Below are 20995 nucleotides of genomic sequence, written 5' to 3'. Positions count from 1 at the left end.
GAAATGCGGACACTTCAAAATTACGCCAGTGGCGTATATATTTACATTGAACATTCGCAGCGAGAGCTGGCTTGGGAATATCATGCTAAACTTTTACCGCTTCAAAACGTTCATGGTGAGTAAATTTAACTTGTATGTACAATGACAGTTCAAGTCATTAACTATCATATCATGGGTAGGACATATCAGTTAAACACTTTTGTATGCAGATTTTTGGAAAGTGGTGAATTTAGTATGAAACTCGATGGATCAATAAAAAACAGTGACGAATGCATGATACCCCAATAATTATAATGCCGTTCGGTACCGCAAACAGTTCTCGTTGGCTCACTCATAGTACTGATCCATTATTATACAGGGAAAATAAGTTGTTTGCTGGTCGATCTAACCAAGGTCCTACTGCCCCCCCCCCCCCTCTCATCTGATCTAACAAAATCTACTGTCAATAACAGGATATTGATTGTACGGAAGCGTATAAGAGACCTCATGTCACAAACAAGTAAGGCATGAGAAATGTTAATTTCGGTGTTATTTCTTTCTCATCAAAGTGCTGCATTTTGCAGTGTGATTGATAACTTTCCAGGACAACGAATTATTGAAAATGTCAGAGTAATTACATTTTGAACCCTCCGATCGGCAACATATTTTCTTCTTCCTTTTGCAAATTACTTGTTAATTACTTCTTTGTTTATTCCTCAGTGCAACAAAATATTGCTGAGTTAAAAATAAAAAAAATAAAAAATTCACAAGGGGCGTTGAGGTAAAGCCTATTACCGTTCGCAGCTCTTAATCGTCGCCATGCACTGTGTTAGCTAAAACTACAGTGTATTTTTGGACAACAACAAAACGACTGTAACAACTACATATTATGAGGTTTATCGGTCAGTAGCTTATCATTTGAATATTTGCCAAAAATTGTATAACAGACAGTCGTTGAATTTTCTTTCAAAATATAGTGACATTTCAACAATTATAATTGAGTTTTTTATTTTGCATTGTGGTAGGGCATATAACCTCCTTGTATTCAATCAGACAGCCTTTTTTGCTTAGAAATGTTGAGTCCTTATAACGTAACTGGTCTAATAACTGAAAATGCGCCCACACTTTGTCTTTCCATGTAAAGCACAAAGTAATGTTATAATACAAGAACACAATACATATTTTTTTGTGTTCAAGACTTTCCTTGTCGGCCCATTCAATAGGGCAAACTTGTCATGTAAGGAAGAATATTTAACGAGGTGTTTTGAATTTCAAATGACAGTTGAGCATTCGATCGAAACTTTTTAGAAGGAGGGCTCTTACCATCAAGCATGTATTAAAAAAAAAATGAAACAAAAACATACAAACTACCAAACGATAGAGAAGCATGTGTAATTTGATGACATCTAATCTTCCATGAAATAAAACAAGAAAAGAAAGGGAAATAAATCAGAAGAGGTCTTCACAAGTTCACGTCGTGGGTAACATGTGAGGCATTCAACAGCAAGGAATGGATGCCAGAATAGAATATCAAAACAAAATCTGATAACCCAGAAAGATGGCAAGACCGGTTTTACTTTATATAACTAACAAGATGGTGTTGTAATAGTGAAGAAGTAGGTCCAATAATGATGGTCAACTAACCTGCCCCCCAACAACTCCTCCCAATGCCCCCCCCCAACCTCCCATTTCCACCTCCTAAAATGCAGACGGACTGGATGTGTGTACGTGAACATGACGATTTGGAAATGAGATACCGAACATCAATTGAATCAATTTTCAATAAACTTTATACTCCCATGTTTATAAGATGTGGTGTGCTTGGAGAAATAGCGATTTAGTGTTGTAATATAAAGTCAATTTTGCCTTATTCTGTAAGCATATATATCTCTGTTTTACAATCCCACACTTTTTCAAACATTCAATGGCCACAAAAAGAGAATGGAAAAGAGAGAGCAAAATAAAGACACCTTTGATTTCTCAATGTTTCTTTCTTTTTTTTTTGGAATTTTGATTTAGTTACTTTGTAATTTAAAAAAACATCAAGACTATGGTAATATTCTTATTCAAGTTTAAGAACGACTCCAAGGCTATTATTGGATCCATTGAAGACATTCTTTGATTTTCAATATGTGAGTACGTTCAGTTGATAATCTCTTACATTTAAGCGCCCTCCTAAAAGACGACACCCATCATTAAATATGACAGGTGCACCATTTTCATTTCACTCGGGTTCAACCCTCCAAGTTTACATCCAAAAAAGTTACAAAGAACCTGTCAAATATAAAATGGCCAACTTTTTTTCATATGAATCAATAATCATCAACAACTTGACAAATAGAGTTACTTCAATTTTGTCTTGATCATCTTTTTTCCCCCACCCTATCCCTCCCGATTTGACGACTCACTGGCTAAATGTAGATTACAATTTAACAAGAAAAGATACACAGGAAATACAATTTACTTGATTATAAGGTATCTCCAGAATGATCTTGAGGTACATTGATTTCATGACGTGGTTCTACGTAAATAAAATATCTAAATAAAACATGCACCAGATACCAGTTTCCCTCTTTTTAAGATACAGAACAATGCATTTGTTAAGAAAGGTCAGATATAAATTAGAACTGTGTAAACATTGTAGGCTAAATTATAGTGGAAATTCATGCACTTGAGGCAAAAGCAAAGGGGTGTATGGAGAAACATAAAACCTATCATTTATAAATGTTCAGCTGATGATCCCTCAACTGTCATTTTGAAAAGCTTGGTTACTCTCAACTGCGACGCTTTAACTCAGTCGGAAAATTTGGGCAATGGATTAAAAACATTGGACAAAATAATTGACCATGGAGACATTTACGTTGACCAAATTTTGTTGGCTAACGACGTTGTGCAATGTAAGAATGTTAAAACAAAATGAAACTTTTCACAACCTTTGGGATAATTTCAATTTTTCTTAGTTATTATTCACTCATTTTCAAAGTGATAAACCATGTTTTTTTTTTTTCATTTTAATTGCTTAACAATAGTAATTTAGATCCGTCAAGGTCAACTTGTTTCAAGACCTAGAAAATGTTGGATGGCAATCGAAAATCTATCATAAACTGTTTCCAGGTTTCTTACAGACAGTTGAAACTCTGGATTTTGAAAGCTGTACTTTCACAAAGTAGCTGATATATTTGTGTTTAAGTTATGAAAGACAATCTTCATTAAGAAAAAACAGGTTCCCAATGTTCCCATCCTATTGTCTTCATGTTCTTCTGCAACCTCACCCAGCACCGATTGAAAAATACAGTCTGAGGCTAACATATTTGTGCATTAAAATGATTTAACTATTCTACCCCCACCCCTCCCCCCAACCCATCACCTTACTATATGTTAGTAGAAGTTGCGTTAACACTAAACACTACTTGGTCCACTTGGCCATCATCTCAATCGGCAGTGGGAAGATGATTGTGGAGTTCTTCTCAGCCGAAATGGTGTTCAGAGTTTGCAGGTAACGAAGCTGCAGGGCTGATGGAGACTGGGCGATCACGTCAGCTGCTTCCTTCAAGGCTCTCGAAGCGTTCTGTTCACCTTCGGCGGCAATGACCTAATGATTAGAAGCAAACGAAATTGTCTCTTTTTTTGAAATTGTTAACACTCTATGGTGAAATTAGACTGGTTACAGTTCCATATATCACTACCAGCGTTTGTAAAGCTTATACAATACCACTTAACATGAGTGGTTTTCACAGTCTATGTTGAAGTTAGACTGGTTACAGTTCCAAACTTCACTACAGGGGTTGTAAAGCCTATACAATACCACTTAACATGAGTGGTTAACACTCTATGGTGAAGTTAGACTGGTTACAGTTACATATTTCCCTACAGGGGTTTGTAAAGCTTACATACAATAACACTTGACATGAGTGGTTTCATATGCTGAGGGATCTCCTTCTAAGGGGGAAAAAATGGGGAAGAACAAATTGTAGTTGTGTTTCTATTACATCACACTTGCTTGTTTCGGGTTCCCTTTTGCCACAGGACGTATCGGCTTTCGCAAAGGTAGGCATGTGGGAGTCCATTGTAATTGCTCTACTAACGTTCCACTTCAAGTGATGAACACTTACCTTCGCACGGGCTTCACGGCTAGCTTCTGCCTCACTAGCCATAGCACGCTGCAATTGAACTGGCAACCGGACATCCTTCCTGTTTGTTGAACAAATTGAAAGAAAATAAGAGAGACGCTAAGTGTACCCATTTCCATCGTTTTAAAATTATTCTGGACAACTGAAACATTTCAATAGGTCCTTCTTTATAATCAGAAGTATAAAGTGGAGGTACACTTGGTGCACCGTTCAATGACCTCCTACGGGGTACACGGACTGGTAGTCCCAGCAATGGAAATGATGGGAACAATTTACGTTGCCTGTAAAACAGTTCTTGATTGATGGATTTCCACATTTAACAGAAGAATCTGGCTCCAAATTCTGAGGATGGTTTGGGGCTGATATTAGTAAACACCTTCATCCACCTATAACTCTTTTAAGTTTCAAATATTTCTCTACTTTTTTTCAAACCTAACCACTACTGTTAACAAGCCCATAACAAACACTCTTCTTATATGTTTAATTAAGAAAGTTTGAGCTCATGCAAATTGCTCTCATCCAGTAAAAGGGACTTGGTTGAGTTATTCTGCAATGTCAACAGGGCAACAGGAAATCCGCAAATTCTGTCTTTTCAAATATTAACTATTTACTTAGTTTACCCTTGAAACGTGTCATATTTGGAATGTTTGCAAAATATCACAATTCATTAGCTCTAGGCTGCATGTAATCCCCCCCCCCCTCTTATTGTGTGTGTGTCTTTCATTATTGATATTTCTCCTTCAATGAAAAGTTGGGAACTATAAACAAAAAACAGTAAATATTTGAAGCAATTCCACAAACCTTGTGACCGATCCATGCATATATATCATAAACTCCCTGGAACTAGCAACGCAAAGTTATTTTTCACCATACCAAACATATTCACACATAATTGGATACTAACTTTATGCAGACCAAGAGGATCTATATAGACAATTACAACCATTGGGGGAAAGCTTCAGAGCCAAACAGACAGTAGAATCTATCAGACTGTCATATATTCGAAGCTGAGACGGGAGTAACTTGTGTAAATGACCTCTCTGCAAGAAACGTCAACTAGCTTAGATCCAGCAAAGAAAGAAAAATAATAATCTAGAAATTCCTGTTACACTTCAGTCATATTCAGAGCTCTAATATTTCACCAGTCAAATGCTCAGAAGTAATTAAAAGTGTAAGGTATAGCACAACTTGTTTCAACTGTAATATCGGTAACTCGTGGTAACGAGGAGAGCAGAAGTCGATAGACGGAACCCATCTTGGATCGTTTGACACTCGTCTCGCGTACGACGAATACCAAATATTTGACCCAAACTTTCCCAAAAAAAACCTGAGCGGGGAAACTTACACTTCGACTCGTTCCACTTTGACGCCCCAGGGGTCGGTGGCTTCATCCAGGATGGACTGAATGCTGTGGCTGATTTGTTCCCGATCTGACAGGATCTCTCCCAGGGATTTGGTACCAAGGATGTTTCGCAGAGTAGTCTGAGCGAGTAACTCCGTGCTGCGTTTGTAATTCTCCACGTTGGTGATGGAAATGGTGGGATTAGAGACCCTGGAATACACCACGGCATCCACAGCGATGGTTACACTATCCTTGGACAAAATCTATACAGGATAAGAAATAAAAACCAGAATGCAAAAATTCATTGTGGTGTCGATGATGTAACATCAGCAGGTGACGCAAAATGACCTTTGACCTCCACCAAAAACAATAGGCTTCTTTTACGTAATGTGGTAATTCTACACACTAAATATAGAGTCTGCCCATACTTCCATCTTGAGATATCGTGTTTAAAAGGTTTACACAATTTGACCCCTGGTGACCCCAAATGATCTTTGACTTCAAACAAAAACAATAAGCTTCTTGTACTCAATGTGGTTCTTAACACACTATATATGAGGTCCTCCCAAGCTTTCCTTCTTGAGATATCGTGTTTACAAGCACATTAATACTTCATCAACGAATTGGGAGTTATTTCAATCATGTACGCAATACATGGAGCTGAGATATAGACTTGATCTAACGTTATATCAACCGATGGCCTTCACTGGGGAACGGCATGGCATATATCTAAAAGGTTTGACCACAAAATCAAGGGCAGATTTTTGCAGTTATTTACCAGCGACACAATATCTATAACAAGTAAGTAGTTCATCTTGTGAGTCTAACTAGAAATCCAGGTACATTTAGTTGCTGTGGTGTGAATTTAAAAATAATAGTTTCACATGTTGTACAATCATACCTCCTGAGGTGGCACATCAAAAGACACCGTCCTAAGGTCCACTGTCCGGAAGGTGTCAATGCAGGGTAGTATGAAGAAAACACCCGGTCCTTTGGCTGGTCCAGGGAGCAGGCGCCCCATCCTGAAAATGACAGCTCTCTCGTATTCCTGCACAACCTATACATTTGCAAGATGATAAAACAAATAGATTTTGTTTTTAATGTTTTATAACCTGGGCTTATAAATCAAGTTTTCATTGCTCAATATAGAACTTGGCTTCGAGACAAAATTGAGACTACACCTTATAATACCATACCTTTTACATTCTTGCTGAAAGAAAGTGATCCAACAATTACGGTATGTTTACAAGCTTTCAAGCCTCGGAAATTTAATGACATAATCCAAAGCTTTGAATCTTTACAAAAACAGCTCGGAAACAGGGACATGTATTTTGAGGTTGTTTTATACAGTTTTTTATTCGCATGACATTTTTTAGGCTTATCCTGCCTATATCGAACAGCTGGAGGAGAAGATTCGAGGGACGCATAAACAAGTTCGAGAGCGACTAAGGCTTGCGGCGGACAGGCAGTCATCAAGAGTTGACCGCAAAGCGTCCGATCGGACTTACAACAAGGGAGATCTAATTTTGTTATACACACCTGCTGTTAAAAAGGGGTCAACCTCGAAGTTCCACCGACTAGGCAAGGCCAAGACATTGTCCTTAAAAGGATAAACAATGTGTTATTCAGGGTGACTATGGGTCCACATAAGAAGCCAAAGCTAGTGCACCGCAATCGACTGCTTAAATATGTGGAGGACGAACCAGCATGGGTTAAGCCATTCCTTGCATCCTACAGAACACCGCAGTAAGATGACTTCGGTGCGAAAAAGGTTGATTCAATCCCCATTACAAGGAATGAAGAAACAGGTACCCGCGAGTATGTGAGGAACGATGATTACAAGAGGTGAAAAGAAAGTCCCCGAAAAAAGGGCGTCGAAGGAAGGAATGGAGAGAGCCGTGAACCGTTACGAAATTCCGGACGTCCAAGAAGAAAGCGCAGGGAACCACAGAGATACGGCTTCATTTAGATAATGAGAAACCGCATTGTTAACGTGTTAATAAAGGGAAGTGAATTGAGGTATAATCGTGGTGGGTTTTGTGTGTGTGTGTGAGACCGAAATCGATGTGCTTACTGCCCTCTTCATGATTACCAATTGTTTTTATTGTGCTGTTAAATCCATGCCGAGTCGGAGCATGAGCGGAAGATGTTTGAATGTAATTGCTGCCACGAGTTCCGGTCTCAAGGGAAGGAAGATTCTCTGAAACATGTGTAGAGATGTGAAGGAAGGAGTATTGGAGACGAGCGGAAGAATAGCGGAGACAGCAAACCGACCAATCATCAGCCAAGAGACACAGTACGTAAATCCAATGATGGGAGGTAAAGCAAATCCTATTCATAGAACGAGAGCCGCAAAATGCCGAAGAAGGGTGACGAGGTCGTTGAACGAGAGAAGTTGGAAGGCATTTCAAAAGTGACGGGGAGCCCACTAACAAGACGGATAAAGCCCAAGTCAAAGACCTGCCAACCGAAATCATCAATCCCAGTCCTCCCAGGCTTCAAAGATCAACAAGATAGCCAACCCTCCACGTACAGCTTGTATACCTTGGTTCGCCGTTCAGATATGTGTCTGCAGAGCGTGAAATCGAAAGGGCCGACAGTGAGGAAAAACCATAGGGAGGCAGACTCACAGGCACATCTCCTCCTATCCACTGGCGCCGGGGTTGAATCTAATGAACACCTTAAGAAGAGCAGTGTATCCGGACGGTCGGGTTTACGAAGTGGAGGAGAAGCAGATAGTGTGCAACAAATATTCCTGAGCTGTACGTAGACGAAAAGAGCCATTTATCGTTTGCTTATTTTGCTTATTCTTCCGACTGAGTGTCAGCCTACCGAAGTTCTGCCGACTGAGGGTCAGCCTACTGAGATTCTGCGATCTGGGGCTTAGTGCACGGAAGATCAGCCGACTTACAATGAACAGTACACTATGATTCACTTTATTTGCTTTGTAGATTCTTACATTTCCATTTTCCATCTCTAAGGACTCAACGTGGGCCGAAGTTACACACAAATACATCTGAAGGAAAAACATCCAAGATACAGACGTAGAAGCAGGGGCAAGAAAATCTTTCAATCAAATGGATCCTCTCGGATCTCAACCCAAAAACCCTTACATGGAAACTGAAACCAATTAGATGCTGATGATGCAGACCCCAATAGTTATAGCAGAATCCAATAGTCATAGAGGGCGCACACTTATAATAGGTTACCAGTTCATAGAACGAGAGTGCTAAGGTTGTGGGAAGACAGGTAAGCAAGGAGCGAAGTAAATAGGTGGAATTATTCATTCAGTCGAAATGGGATGCCATTTTGGAAACCATACAAAACCTAAAGAGCTGTATAGTATACAAGTACAATAGAAATACAGAGAATGGGTTATACAGTATTTATAAGACTTTGATGACAAAACCCACAATCTGGGTCAGAAAAAGTAACAAGAGAAAACTTTAAAGTACAAACAAACAAAGACATTCTTAAAGCTTTGCTCATCTGTAGCTATTTCAATATCCAGTGCAAATTGGAACTAACAAGTTCGGTGTATCATAAGTATCAGGCTAGGAAGCCACAATCAGCTCTGTAAGTGTATACAGTGGAATGTGTGGTGTTTGGTTTTATACTTTGGTAGTTCTTATATTAAAGAAAAAAGGGAAGCAAACAATGGTACAGCATATATATCTCAAAATCCACATTACAATGCCAGTTTAAAATATCATGCAGTTCACAAGTCGTCGATACGGTCATGAGGTTTCACTGAGAAAGGTGGTAATTGACAAGCTGTGTACATACGTTGGCTTTGAATTAACAATGCGTGGGTTCATCACGCAGTCAATTGAAGCAATGTATCACATGACTGCTGATGAGTATAGTAGAAATCTTGACTTCTGGCAATAACATGCTGTCACCTTGATAGGTGCATACAGTACCACTAACAGAGATACTGTGATGTCCATTTGCAATCCTTGCCCCATCCTTGGTTGGTTAAAACGACCAAATATTTTGCTTCCCATAACAGCAAAAGCGCAAGTTACAGCGGGCCAAAATATTCCATTTGCCTCTCTTGCTGTTGTGCAATTCAGAACGTGCACTATCATTTCTTATAATGTGATATAGTAAATCCATAACTGTGGCATAACTGCAGCCCTGTTCATATAGGATAAATATCATATACAGCAGTGGCGGAGAAACAGGGGGGGTTGGGGGGTTTTAACCCCCCCACTTTTTGAAGAGGGGGGGGGGTTGGCCCACACAATCAACCCCCCCTAGTTTTTGCCAGTAATGTTCTGTTATAGCCTATGTTATGTGCTCCAAATGGCATAATAAATCAAATTATTAATTTGAAATTGTTAAAGTCATTTCAACCTTTTACCTGGTAGGCTACATCAACAATTAACGACCGAAAACCGAGTTAGAATTGACCCACACATTATTTCTAGCCCCTTTCCCCCACCTTGCGCATTGGAACTTGTAGCTCATAGCGCTAACTTCACCCACAACAGACATACACAAAATAACGTTTTGTTGCTGTTGAATAGCTTTGAAACTGTATACACATGCCAACTTCAACGAGGTGAAGGAAGGAAAAGAAAAAGAAGAAAGATAGAAAAGGAGAAAAGGATGGAGTAGAAAATACGGCAAGAAAACGGGAAGAGAAAGAGGAACAGTGACAAAATTATTCGAATTTGTAAAGCTTGTAAAGCAAACGTTCCACGATAAACAGCCTCCAAACCATGGGCGCAGATCCTGGTGAGGACAGCGGGACGCGTCCCCACCAACTTTTTCAGTAGTGGGGACATGATATACCGTGGCCCCACCAATTTGTCTTGACCAATAGCTGCATTTCAAGTTCCCCTGTATTGAACTTTGGCGCAGTTTGATCCAGCATTGTGCAAATGACATGCAGCAGTTCTCATTTTATTGTATTTTATCCACAGTTGTTAAATATAGGACGGAAATCGCATTTACGGCAGTCTATATTTGTTTTCTGGGAGAGGACCCCAGACCCATCGTATATACAAAAGTCTACTTGGATTATTTGTCCCTGATTTTCTTTCTGCAGACGCCCATGTATTTCTCCAAACTAAATTTCTAAGCCATGAGATCTAAAACTTAAGGAGGTTTAGGAGCATCATTAGGTCTGGGAAGTGTTATTTCCGGCGATCTGGGAGGTATATTTGCCCAAAAAAATCCCACGCTACGCGCGAACCCACTGTCGCGCTCCGCTTAGATAGTGTCATAGAACAGACACGCGTCCCCACCATTATCCAAGACTGATCTGCGCCCATGCTCAAAACTGTCGATGTGTGTAGTGTTCGGTTTCGGAAATATCTGGTATATTTTTATTTCCTTCAACGAAATTTTTTAGTAGCCGTCTGAATTTTCGAAAATTCCCTAACCAACATTCTTCATCATACTTCATCATACTCGTGCAATTTTTGACCCGTCTGTTAGGGTTTGAAGGAGGTTTTTCTATATCGGTTGTCCATAGATGATATTTTGTGCAACATTATGGGTATGTTTTGAAGTGAATTTATTCACGAGAATTGTGAATTTTCAAATTCTGAACAGTGGGGCTGACGGATATTGTGGGCCGCGATGAAGAATCACCTACAAAAGCAATGATCCACAGGATATGTGATGAAGTCGAACGTGATGTGACTGGTGACAATCTTCAAAAAGGTTAGATGAGAAAAAAGTATTTGGAAAAAACTTGGTTCTCAGGCAAAATTGTACATATGGTTGGTCAGTTTCAAGCCCGAGAAGTGCCATTTCCGGTGATCTGGGGGTACCAAAACCAGAAATTTGCTTGTACGCGGAGCGCCAACCAATGGTGGCGCTCCGCTTAGATAGTAATACGCGCCCCCCGGGTTAGAAAATCCTGCATACGCCCCTGGTTAAATGCAGCTTTTCAAGGCCTGGGCAGTGCCATTTACTGCAATCTGGGAGGCAATATTTGCCAAAAAATTCTTGTGCACTTCGCGCCAACTTATGGTGGCGCTCCACTTAGATAGTGAGCCAGCAGTTATGACTTTTTATTTCATCAATGGCCTGCAACCCCCCCCCCCCCCCCACTTCTGACAAGAAATCTCCGCCACTGATATACAGTATCAGTTGCATCGTATACTGTATTATTAAGAAGCAATAAAGACTTCCAAATGGAGTCCCACAGATATCATTGTCTCCAAGACCCGAGCTGTCATCCTACTACCAGCTGCATGTTGCGCTGGGTCATAATGTAGATTAACAACACTCTTACCAAGCCATGCAGCATGTAATCCTCCCAAAACGAGATAGATACCACTCAATGTAATAGACCTCTGCTCAAAAGGCAATACTGCATTATGAGTATGTACAGTAGGTGCAACCAAACGTATACTGTAAACCAGTCATAGAAAAAAATATGATTGGCTTTGAAAGACAATGTTTAGCTGGTAGAGAAGAAGAAAAGATATTGTACAAATACAATTTAACCACAAACCTTGATGATGAAGCACAGAGAGAAGGGAAACGTGCAGATGACTAGTATGTAGGATATGGCCATGAGGGCCATAATACAGATGCTGTTGGCTGTGCCATCATCATCTGTGAAAAGCGTTGAGAAAAAATATTTAATACTGTTCAGAATGTTTTTCTTCTTGTATTATCTCTGGCAGTATCGAGTAAATATTAAAGTTCTCAAATTTTGACGTTACGTTCATTTTACACTACTAAAGTACTACGGTACTTTATGATACCATCACTTATATTCACTTTCTGTATGAGCCATTCAGGCATACATCTCTTGTATAATTCGATTTACGGAACAGAATAGGGTCAGACAAAGAATAATCATGGAATTATACCAGTGTCAAAATTTCATGTCGTTTACACATGTTACCCTAAATTTTATTCTGCACAAGAGGAATAACTTCTTCTCAAATAGTAATTACTTTGTAAATTATACTATACGAGAGCTACAGTATATTATTATATTATATTAGAAAAATACTGCAAAAATTAGATATAGTCGGCATTTGATGAGGCGTTGTACAGTATTTACAGGGAGGCTTTGGCGAAGCAACTTGTGTGTAATGATCGGCTATTGTATACAATATCATTTTGGGGCAGTACTGAGGGAAAATGTAGAATGAAATGGGTAATTAAGACAAATTAAACAGGAAAACGCCACTACTGTATGTGTTTTCTTTTTAAAATTTTGTTTTATAAAAAGCATATCTTACAGTATACAAATTTGGTGGTTACAATTCAACTATTCCGCCAATTAAAGAATAGTTACAACTTACAAGCAGGCACCCAATACTGTTACAATTTCTCTCGTCTCATTTTACATCCTGCTGAATATTAGGGTTCGGTAGATCAAGACTGGGGAAGCCCTGAGAAAGTTGGCGGTGGACCAGAAATGTCATATAGGAAGTGCAGTGCTAAGTCGTTACCAGTCATAAATGTATTTTTATAGGGAACATTGTAAATTGCATATAGATTATAAACTTAAAAGTATTATAAAGTTAATGGGTTGAGTATTATTAAAGTATCGAAATCTCAGAATCCTAATCTGTGTGTTAAGATTCACACAATGACCTGTCAATTGATGGAAGGAGGCAAGCTTGTGTTGGACCAATTGTACAACGAAATATTTCAAACATGTGTGGAAAGGAGGGGTGGGGGGGGGGGGAGGGCGGAGATTGTGCTCTTTCCTTCCTTTTAAATATATAGAGGTGATATCTCCTCCTAATCGTTTCATTTCTTACTTTGTATATTTACAGACACATTTATGCATATAATTACTTATATACAGACTTATATTGCGTACTTGCACGGCGGCCAGTGCGGCCATGGCCGCGGATGCCCTCGCCACTGGCCGCGATGCCCAAGGGAAAATTACTACTATCAAGGCCAGTACTGGCCTTGCCCTTTTTACCCATTGGCCTCCGTGCCTTTTGCAGGAATAGGCATTGGACAAATGCGACTTTGAGAATGACAAAAAAACGAATCATATGTTCCGAAAAAGCGTGGCTATTATTCGCGGAAAATGATGAAGAGCATGCTAGCGTATCGCGGTCACAGGACGTGAATAACGAACTGTGATCGAAAATTGAACATCATCACAGTACTGACCTTGGTAGTTGGTGTGAAAACGTACCGCATTCTAACGGTACACGAATGTGAGCCTATCCAACTGATTAATATACGACCGCTCCGCGGGCTATCATTGCAGTTTCGTAACGTAGTTCAGTGGGAAATTCAGTCGTAATGCAATACAGTGTTTCTAGAATCGCGAAGAAATTATTCCAGGGACAACAATGTGAACAAAATCATCATATTCTGAGAGAGAACATGTTTAGCTTCCTAACCATATCATTCACGTATATGTATGTATAACATACCTGTATTTATCGTAAATTGAAAGAAAGTTCGAAAAAGTTTACAACCAGTACCAGCTACGGTCAAACCACACCTGCACACAGTAGTACCATTATACAGCTTTGGCTGATTGACGTCACAGAATCGTGCTCGCTTATTGGCTTAACAACTACATGAATGCGAGGTGATTGGTAGAATCTGGGAAATTCCCAGTAGAGTCAAGTTACACAGGATTATTTCAGGAGGGTGTGTCACTATTGGCAATTACAAGTACACCCAATTTCAGGCGGGAGTCGGAAGACCGTATAATTATGTAGTGGAGAGTTGTACACTGGAAGCATATGCAGTTAAGTTGTATTATCGACAGTGTTTCGGCGTTGTGTATGAATTTCATAATAATAATGCTGTTTCATGGAGGAGTGTTACGCGGCGGTTTGAGGACCCAAACCGTAGCGGGTCCGGGTATGATCATGAAAGTTCGAGCATATTTTCGCCGATGATGTTTTTTTTTTTTGGGGGGGGGGGGGGCCATTGAGACATTCTTCGCATCATTTTTCAAAGTGGCCTTGGTGCCCTGCTCACAATTTCAGCGTTGGCCTTGCTGCCCTCCCCACTGGCCTTGATGCCCTCCCCAAAAACATGTATTCCAAGGCCAGTTGGCCTGCCCTAGAAATAACGAAATTCGAGCCCTGGTCACAACTGGTAGGAGGCCAACTGTACAGTAATAGATACCTTATAAAAGTTAATACTAACCTACACCTAGGCAAATACTAGTTGTACACTGGACTGTGCAGTTTTCCTAACTTAGCCATAACTGCATACCTTCTTATTTCTACTAGGCCTATTCATAATCATATTGTACTTTGTAGTTGTAGGCTTGACTAGGAACTCTAGCCAACAGAGTAAAAACAGAGTTGCATGGCTATGAATAAGATTATCATGCAAAATCCAACCGTTTAGATGTAACCAATAGGGCTACGACTTGTCTAACGGTAACCCTGAGAGAAAAAGGTTACGCCAAGGCTAAGGTCCTATAAATTTACGTTTAACTTAATGTAATGTTAGACTTAAAAGGTTGGTAGGTACTACTAGGCCTAGGCTAGGCCTATTTCTAGTACTAGTTTTCGGTGTTATGCTGCTATACATGGAAATGCTTTTATTTCTCACCATTTTCCTGTGGCGAGGTGTAACTGTTGCCTGGTCCTTTGTCTTCCGCCGACATGACGATCTTTGTAATTTTCGATAAATACAAAAAGTATTAGAAATATCGCAGTTTTAACAAATCTTGGACAGATTTGCTGTCACTTATTAGTGCCAATGGCTTGTTAATGCGCTTCTGAAAATGTTTACAGTGTAAAATACTGTAGGATCGATCACGCACTTTCTATATACCGTCTGCGTTCGTATTGAAATCTAATAGGTAACTAAGCTCGATAATACACACATAGCATATATGTATGTCAGATCTGAAAATATAAAAACGCCTTTGTACTACGTCAACAAAAATATCATGCAAATTGTAGAGTAGTTTTAGTACGGAAGCTTAGAAAACTTCAGTGCGTCCTTCAAAAGAAAATTAAGAAAAAAAAAAGAAAGGAAAAAGATCCACGGTTTTAAGAATGAGGAAGAAGGTTTGTGAGGATTTGAGGTCTCTGTATTAATTTGTTTTACATAGGGTCCTTGGTGGAGACTGGATTTCCTTCCTGATTATTTTCTTCCCTACTAAACTAAACAAAAATACGACATTGCCTAGTATTGAAGAGCAGTGACAGGGTGTTTTGGTAAAAAGATGGCTTAAAAAAAGAAGAGTCTTAAACGACAAATATCATTATGTAGCTTTGATTTAGTTTCTTAAATGCACTAATTTAACTACAAGTTTTATTAAAATGTGCCAATATTATTGCCTTTTTCTGATTATTATCGTTTGATAATAATCTGGGTTTTGTTTGAAAATATTCATGAGGATATTCTAGATATTGCCAGACGATAGTGTACGTCCTTATTTATCACAGTGTAGGCAAAAGCCTGGTATTTAGTGTTAGGCTGCTTACAACTTTAATAAAAACACATTCTTAGGATTAGTTCTTTGAACGATTCCGTAGTATATTAAGTGAACAAACATGTGCAAAACCTTTGTGATAACAAGGAAGTTAAACCTATGGCAAATGCATTAGACCTAAACTGATATCACAACCAGTACTCCATTTACATTTTGAAAAGGTGTTTTTTGGCAGGACTTACGTCAACCGTCATAAGATAAAAATAGGTATGACAAGAAAATTTCCATTGAATCCTTTACGTTTTTTACGGCCTCCGGTTACTACTTCCTTCAAGTAACCTACAGTACATGCCATGCGTAGAAAGTACTCCCTCTATTGACGTTCTAACTACGAGGAAGTCTTTTTCCAAAGTTCATTTTGGAAGAGAGAGTTTAGTTTAGTTTAGTTTAATTTAGTAGAAAAAAAGATTAGGAGGGACACTCAAGTCCCCATCAAGGACCCTATATAGGAGAAAGAAACTGAAGGACCCCCCCCTCCCCCCCCCCAAAAAAAACACAAAAACAACTGGAGACACAAAAACTAGAGAGAGAGTAAGTGTGTGTGTGTAATTGTTCGCCAAAACGCACAAAACCTCTAATGAGGCTAAATGGCCTCGCTTGGAAGTACCAGGGGCGATGGGGGTTGATTCACAGCAAAATGAATGCAACATGGTGGTAGGGGCACAACATGCCGACACTTCAAAATTACGCCGGTGTCGTATATGTAAGCATGGGAAAATTCCGCAACGAGAACTGGCCTGGGAATACCATACTAAACTTTTACCTCTTCAAAACGTTCATTGAAAGTAAATTTAACTTGTATGTACAATGATAGTTCAAGTCATTAACTATCATATCATGGGTAGGACATATCAGTTTAACACTTCTATATGCATTAGCTAATTTGGTAAGTGGCGAATTTAGTGTGAAACTCAATGGAGCAATAAAAAACTGACGAAATGCATGACACCCCAATAATTATAATGCCGTTCGGTACCGCCACCAGTCTTCGTTTATGGTAGACCGCATGGGAAATAATTGCTGAATTATGTCCGACATGATTGCTGAATTATGTCCGACATAATTCCGAATTTATGTCGGACATACTAATTCAGCAGTTATGTCGGACATCATTCAGCAATTACTTCCCATGCGGCCTACCATATTCGTTGACTCACTCATAGTAATGATCCCTTATTATATAGGGAAAATATGTTGTTTGCTGGTGTTCCTAACCAAGGACCTACTGGAAGCCGCCCCCCCCCCCCCCCCTTCGCCTGATCTAACAGAATCTACTGACAGGGTAGGATTGTATGGAAGCGTATACAAGCCCTAATGTCACATATTACTAACGCATGAGAAATGTTATGTTCGTTGCTATTTCTTTCTCAACAAAGTGCTGCATTTTGCAGCGTGATTGGTAACTTTCCAGGACAACGTATTCTTGAAAATGTCATAGTAATTACATTTTGAACCCTCCGATCGGCAACATATTTTGTCGTCTTCCTTTTGCAAATTACTCGTTTAATTACTTTTTGTTTACTCCTCAATGCAACAAAATATTGCTGAGTTTAAAAAATGATATAAAACACGCACATCACAAGGGGCGTTGCGGTAAAGCCTATGCTGTTCCTATACTATAATGGGAACAGTTTGCAAATAGGCAGCTGAGCATAAAATGTGAGTGTCAAGCCATTCCATAGAGCACGTTCAAACTTATGGCATCATGAATGAAATCGATCCAATGCACAAATGTTTCATTGTCAATTTTTTATTTTTTATTACTATTACCGTTTTTGTTTCGAAATATAGTGACATTTCAACAATTATAATTGTTTTTTTTTTTGCATTGTGGTAGGGCATATAACCTCCTTGTATTCAATCAGACAGTTGCAGGACAATTTCCAACAGCTAAATGCACGCGCACGCAATACTGTCCTCTCATGCATATATCAAGCTTCAAAGCTGACGATACAAACATGCAGTTCCTACACACATTTATATATATATATATATATATATATATATATATATAGACTTAATTAAGTGTCAGTGTGTAACTCAGTGGGAAGCAGGTCACTTCGCCCAACGACCATTTCGCCCAACCAGCCTGGTCATTTCCAAAAATGACCATGCCGGTTGGGCGAAATGACCAGGCTGGTTGGGCGAAATGGCAGTTGGGCGAAATGTTTGTTGGGCCAGTACCAGAAAGCCCTCAGTGCATGTTTTCGAATTTCGAAGCGATGGTCAATACTGATGCTGACGTCACGAGCAATCTGATTGTCGGAAAACTCTGTAATTGCAAACCTGTTTGGGATATAAAAAAAAGTCGCGAGCGGGCCTGTGGCCATAAATTCTGACTTGGAGGTGCAATTTAAGGCCAGAAGCACCATCAGTTTAAGGAGAGGCACAATACTCGTGTCCAGTAACTTGTGAAGTTTATATCGACATGATGGTGGCCCAGATGGAGGGGGGGTGTGAAGCATTAACCTGGGGGTGGGGTGGGGTGGAAGACAAAGACACAGCCTGGCTACGGACCTGATAGATATGCACCAAGGTCTTGAAAAATATTAGCCAGTGCTTTTATGTTTGAGTCACATGACATGTCCACATACAGTTGTCTCAGTTGGAATGAAGAAATGTATTAATTAAGTTTCCATAACATATACGAGTAGGTAACATTGTAGGCTCCACATAGTTCGTTTACCAGGAGTCTTCATACACTGATTAAAAATCTTCAGTATAAACTGATTATCTCTATACAAAAGAAATAAATGTACACATTTCCGTTAACCATTGACATAGTTATTCGGGTATGATATTCCATATATACTCAAATAATATTCAATATGCTGAGAATTTTTCGGGCACCTAAAAAATTGCAATGTGTTTTTTCAATTGTTAAACTTGTATTATTATTATCATTATTATTGTAACGATTTCCCCAATAATTATAACCAACATGAAAGGGTAATAACACGGCAAATGAATGAATGTTATATGCATGAGATGTAATAACCGATGCATGCCTATTAAATATGCACATTAACATGTTAAACACGCGCGGAGCGCGCGTAAAATTTTGGTTATATTTTTCGGGCAAGCCGTTACAGCCCCCCCCCCCCCCAATCAAATTGGGCCCCAACGCCCTTGCCTTTATGCATCATCAGTTAACTACATTATATAAATCAATATATACGTTTCGTTAGCTAACCGCGATTCCGTCCAATGGACATTTGGTATCACAGCTAAGTAACCAATTATCTATGCAGTTTTCATGATAAAAATGTCCGCACGGTAAATATTTCAGCCTCTGTCCAGCACAAAGTTCATCGAGGCAGACAGAACAAGACGCTTCTGAAATGTTCTCCAATAATTGTTCGTCGATCGCGACGACCATTAGTTTCTCCAAACAGTGTCTATCTATAGTTTTCGGAGCCACTGTTTCATCTAATCCGACCAGTAATTCATAATCTTCAGGTGTGAGCTCACGGTGTTGAATATTTATAAGCTGTAGCAATACATTTTCTTCCGAACCAGTATCCAATAGCTTAATATTATCTACAGTTTTCGGAGCGACTGATTCATCCAATCGTAGCAGAACTTCATAATCTTCAGGTGTGAGCTCACGGTGTTGAATATTTATAAGCTGTTGCAATACATTTTCTTCCGAACCGGTTTCCAAAAGCTTAATATTATTTTGGTGAAGTTCATATTTCTGAGGCTGAGGCTCAAGGGGTTTTTGACCTTTAACCTTCCAGCGAGGCTTAAGTCGTTCCTTCCCATTGGTTGAAATGACTGTCTTACTACAATTTGAGTTAAATTCGTCACACAATTTTACCCTCTTCGCGTTCCTTAATTTCCTTTGTTGACTTGCTGTAGTGGGCATCGCCTCTTGCAATGCTGAAATATCAATATGTTGCGCCGTGGTAACTACTGCACGCGTTAATCCTCGAGAACGGAGATCATTTTCAACATTTTGCTTCTGTCTTCCCCAATTTTCTACCAAATAAGTCTTCCTTTTGTCCCGACGGTATGAAACGTCACTCTTTATAAATACTTTCTTCCTTCGAAATTTAATCGATAAAATATTTTCTTCCCGTAGACACTTTTCACGGAGTTGCGAAATAGCTGTATATCTCTTGTTTCCCCTTTTTGACCTTTGACCTCCCTTTTTAATTCCGCTGCAGAAATATTCGTCTTCTTCGTAGTTAAGGTAATCTAGTTCCCACTCTGCATCGTCTATTCGAGTAACATGGCTTTCCCACACAGGTATTTCACCTCTAGAAATACTTCTCTCCAATATTCCCCGAAACGAAAAAGACCACAAATCGTCAGCAGGTCTGTAATATATCGTACGAGGTTTGTTGCCAGTCATTTGCGATTTCTTCGTAATATTTTGCTTACGGCGCTTCCATTGTTTCCGTCTGCCAGAGAAAGGTGGAGGCAGATTTCGTCGTCCTCTTTGAAATTCCTCTGACAGTGAATTGTTGTTGTTGCTAAGTGCTGGAAATTCAGTCTCCTCGAAGCATTGTGATGCTTCTGATTCACCAGACAGGTCTTTGAAGGCACATTCAGTACAATCAGATCGTAGTACTGACTCCATGACGATTAATTCTGTTTCTCTTTTCAGCGGCAAAACGTATACCAAGCTTATAATCTAATTTTGCAGACGATAAAGCTCAAGTTTACAAGAGGAGCTGGTGGTAAATACCATGTTTTACACCTGACAGTTGGGAAACAAGATGCCTGTAGGTTAGTTACGTGTTTAAACTTATATAGGCCAATAATTTCCGCGGTTGCATATGAATTTTGCAACAGTACAGTATAACGCAACAAACCCAGGTTTATATGATGACATCATTTTCCGAAGACCGGATTGGCTGAAGCGGAATCGGGAAACTCCCTAATATCACAACGTCATTGTACACAAGTTTACGACTTGTACGTATAACGTTGCGTGTAGAAACATGCTGCATTACTAAGCTAGTTGACACAGCGCTTCCGTCTGATGCAATTGTATTCATATGGACGGAAATTTGAAAAGAAAAAGTCGGTTTCGTGCGTTGTATTTGTCACTTTTATAACACATTTCTTTGTACATTAGCCTAAGGGAGTTTTTGCGAAAAAAAGGAAGGCATATGGGAT

General features: G+C 39.4%; 2 protein-coding genes across 3 annotated transcripts; both read right to left on the bottom strand.

The window, feature by feature from the left end:
* Positions 1–1369: 1369 nt before the first annotated feature.
* LOC139963395 (mechanosensory protein 2-like) lies at positions 1370–15225 on the bottom strand. Of its 2 annotated transcripts, XM_071964111.1 has the most exons (6): positions 14977–15225; positions 11927–12030; positions 6353–6508; positions 5455–5714; positions 4092–4170; positions 1370–3571 (listed from the first exon to the last, which is right to left on the bottom strand). In XM_071964111.1, the coding sequence occupies exons 1-6, from the start codon at positions 15029–15031 to the stop codon at positions 3386–3388; spliced, it is 840 nt and encodes a 279-aa protein (XP_071820212.1). In that variant the 5' UTR covers positions 15032–15225; the 3' UTR covers positions 1370–3385. The 2 variants fall into 2 exon arrangements, with proteins under 2 accessions (XP_071820212.1, XP_071820213.1); XM_071964112.1 differs by lacking the exon at positions 11927–12030 and having other exon boundaries at positions 14977–15222.
* A 2448-nt stretch (positions 15226–17673) lies between these two features.
* LOC139964361 (uncharacterized) lies at positions 17674–20648 on the bottom strand. Its single transcript, XM_071965905.1, has one exon. It carries the CDS (start codon positions 20451–20453, stop codon positions 19053–19055), a length of 1401 nt encoding a protein of 466 aa, XP_071822006.1. The 5' UTR covers positions 20454–20648; the 3' UTR covers positions 17674–19052.
* Positions 20649–20995: the final 347 nt, after the last annotated feature.

The sequence above is a fragment of the Apostichopus japonicus genome, chromosome 22, assembly GCF_037975245.1.
Source record: "Apostichopus japonicus isolate 1M-3 chromosome 22, ASM3797524v1, whole genome shotgun sequence".
Classification (NCBI taxonomy): Eukaryota; Metazoa; Echinodermata; class Holothuroidea; order Aspidochirotida; family Stichopodidae; genus Apostichopus; species Apostichopus japonicus.
The sequence above is the reverse complement of the archived record's forward strand: the minus strand, read 5'-3'. Positions and strand labels throughout refer to the sequence as shown.

Excerpts from the sequence above, each read along its gene's own strand:
- LOC139964361 (XM_071965905.1), bottom strand. The coding sequence starts at position 20,453 with ATGGAGTCAGTACTACGATCTGATTGTACTGAATGTGCCTTCAAAGAC.
- LOC139963395 (XM_071964111.1), bottom strand. The coding sequence starts at position 15,031 with ATGTCGGCGGAAGACAAAGGACCAGGCAACAGTTACACCTCGCCACAG. Across the intron at positions 12,031-14,976 it reads CACCTCGCCACAGGAAAATG|ATGATGATGGCACAGCCAAC; the intron begins GTGAGAAATAAA and ends CGCTTTTCACAG. Across the intron at positions 4,171-5,454 it reads AAAGTGGAACGAGTCGAAGT|GAAGGATGTCCGGTTGCCAG; the intron begins GTAAGTTTCCCC and ends TTCAACAAACAG.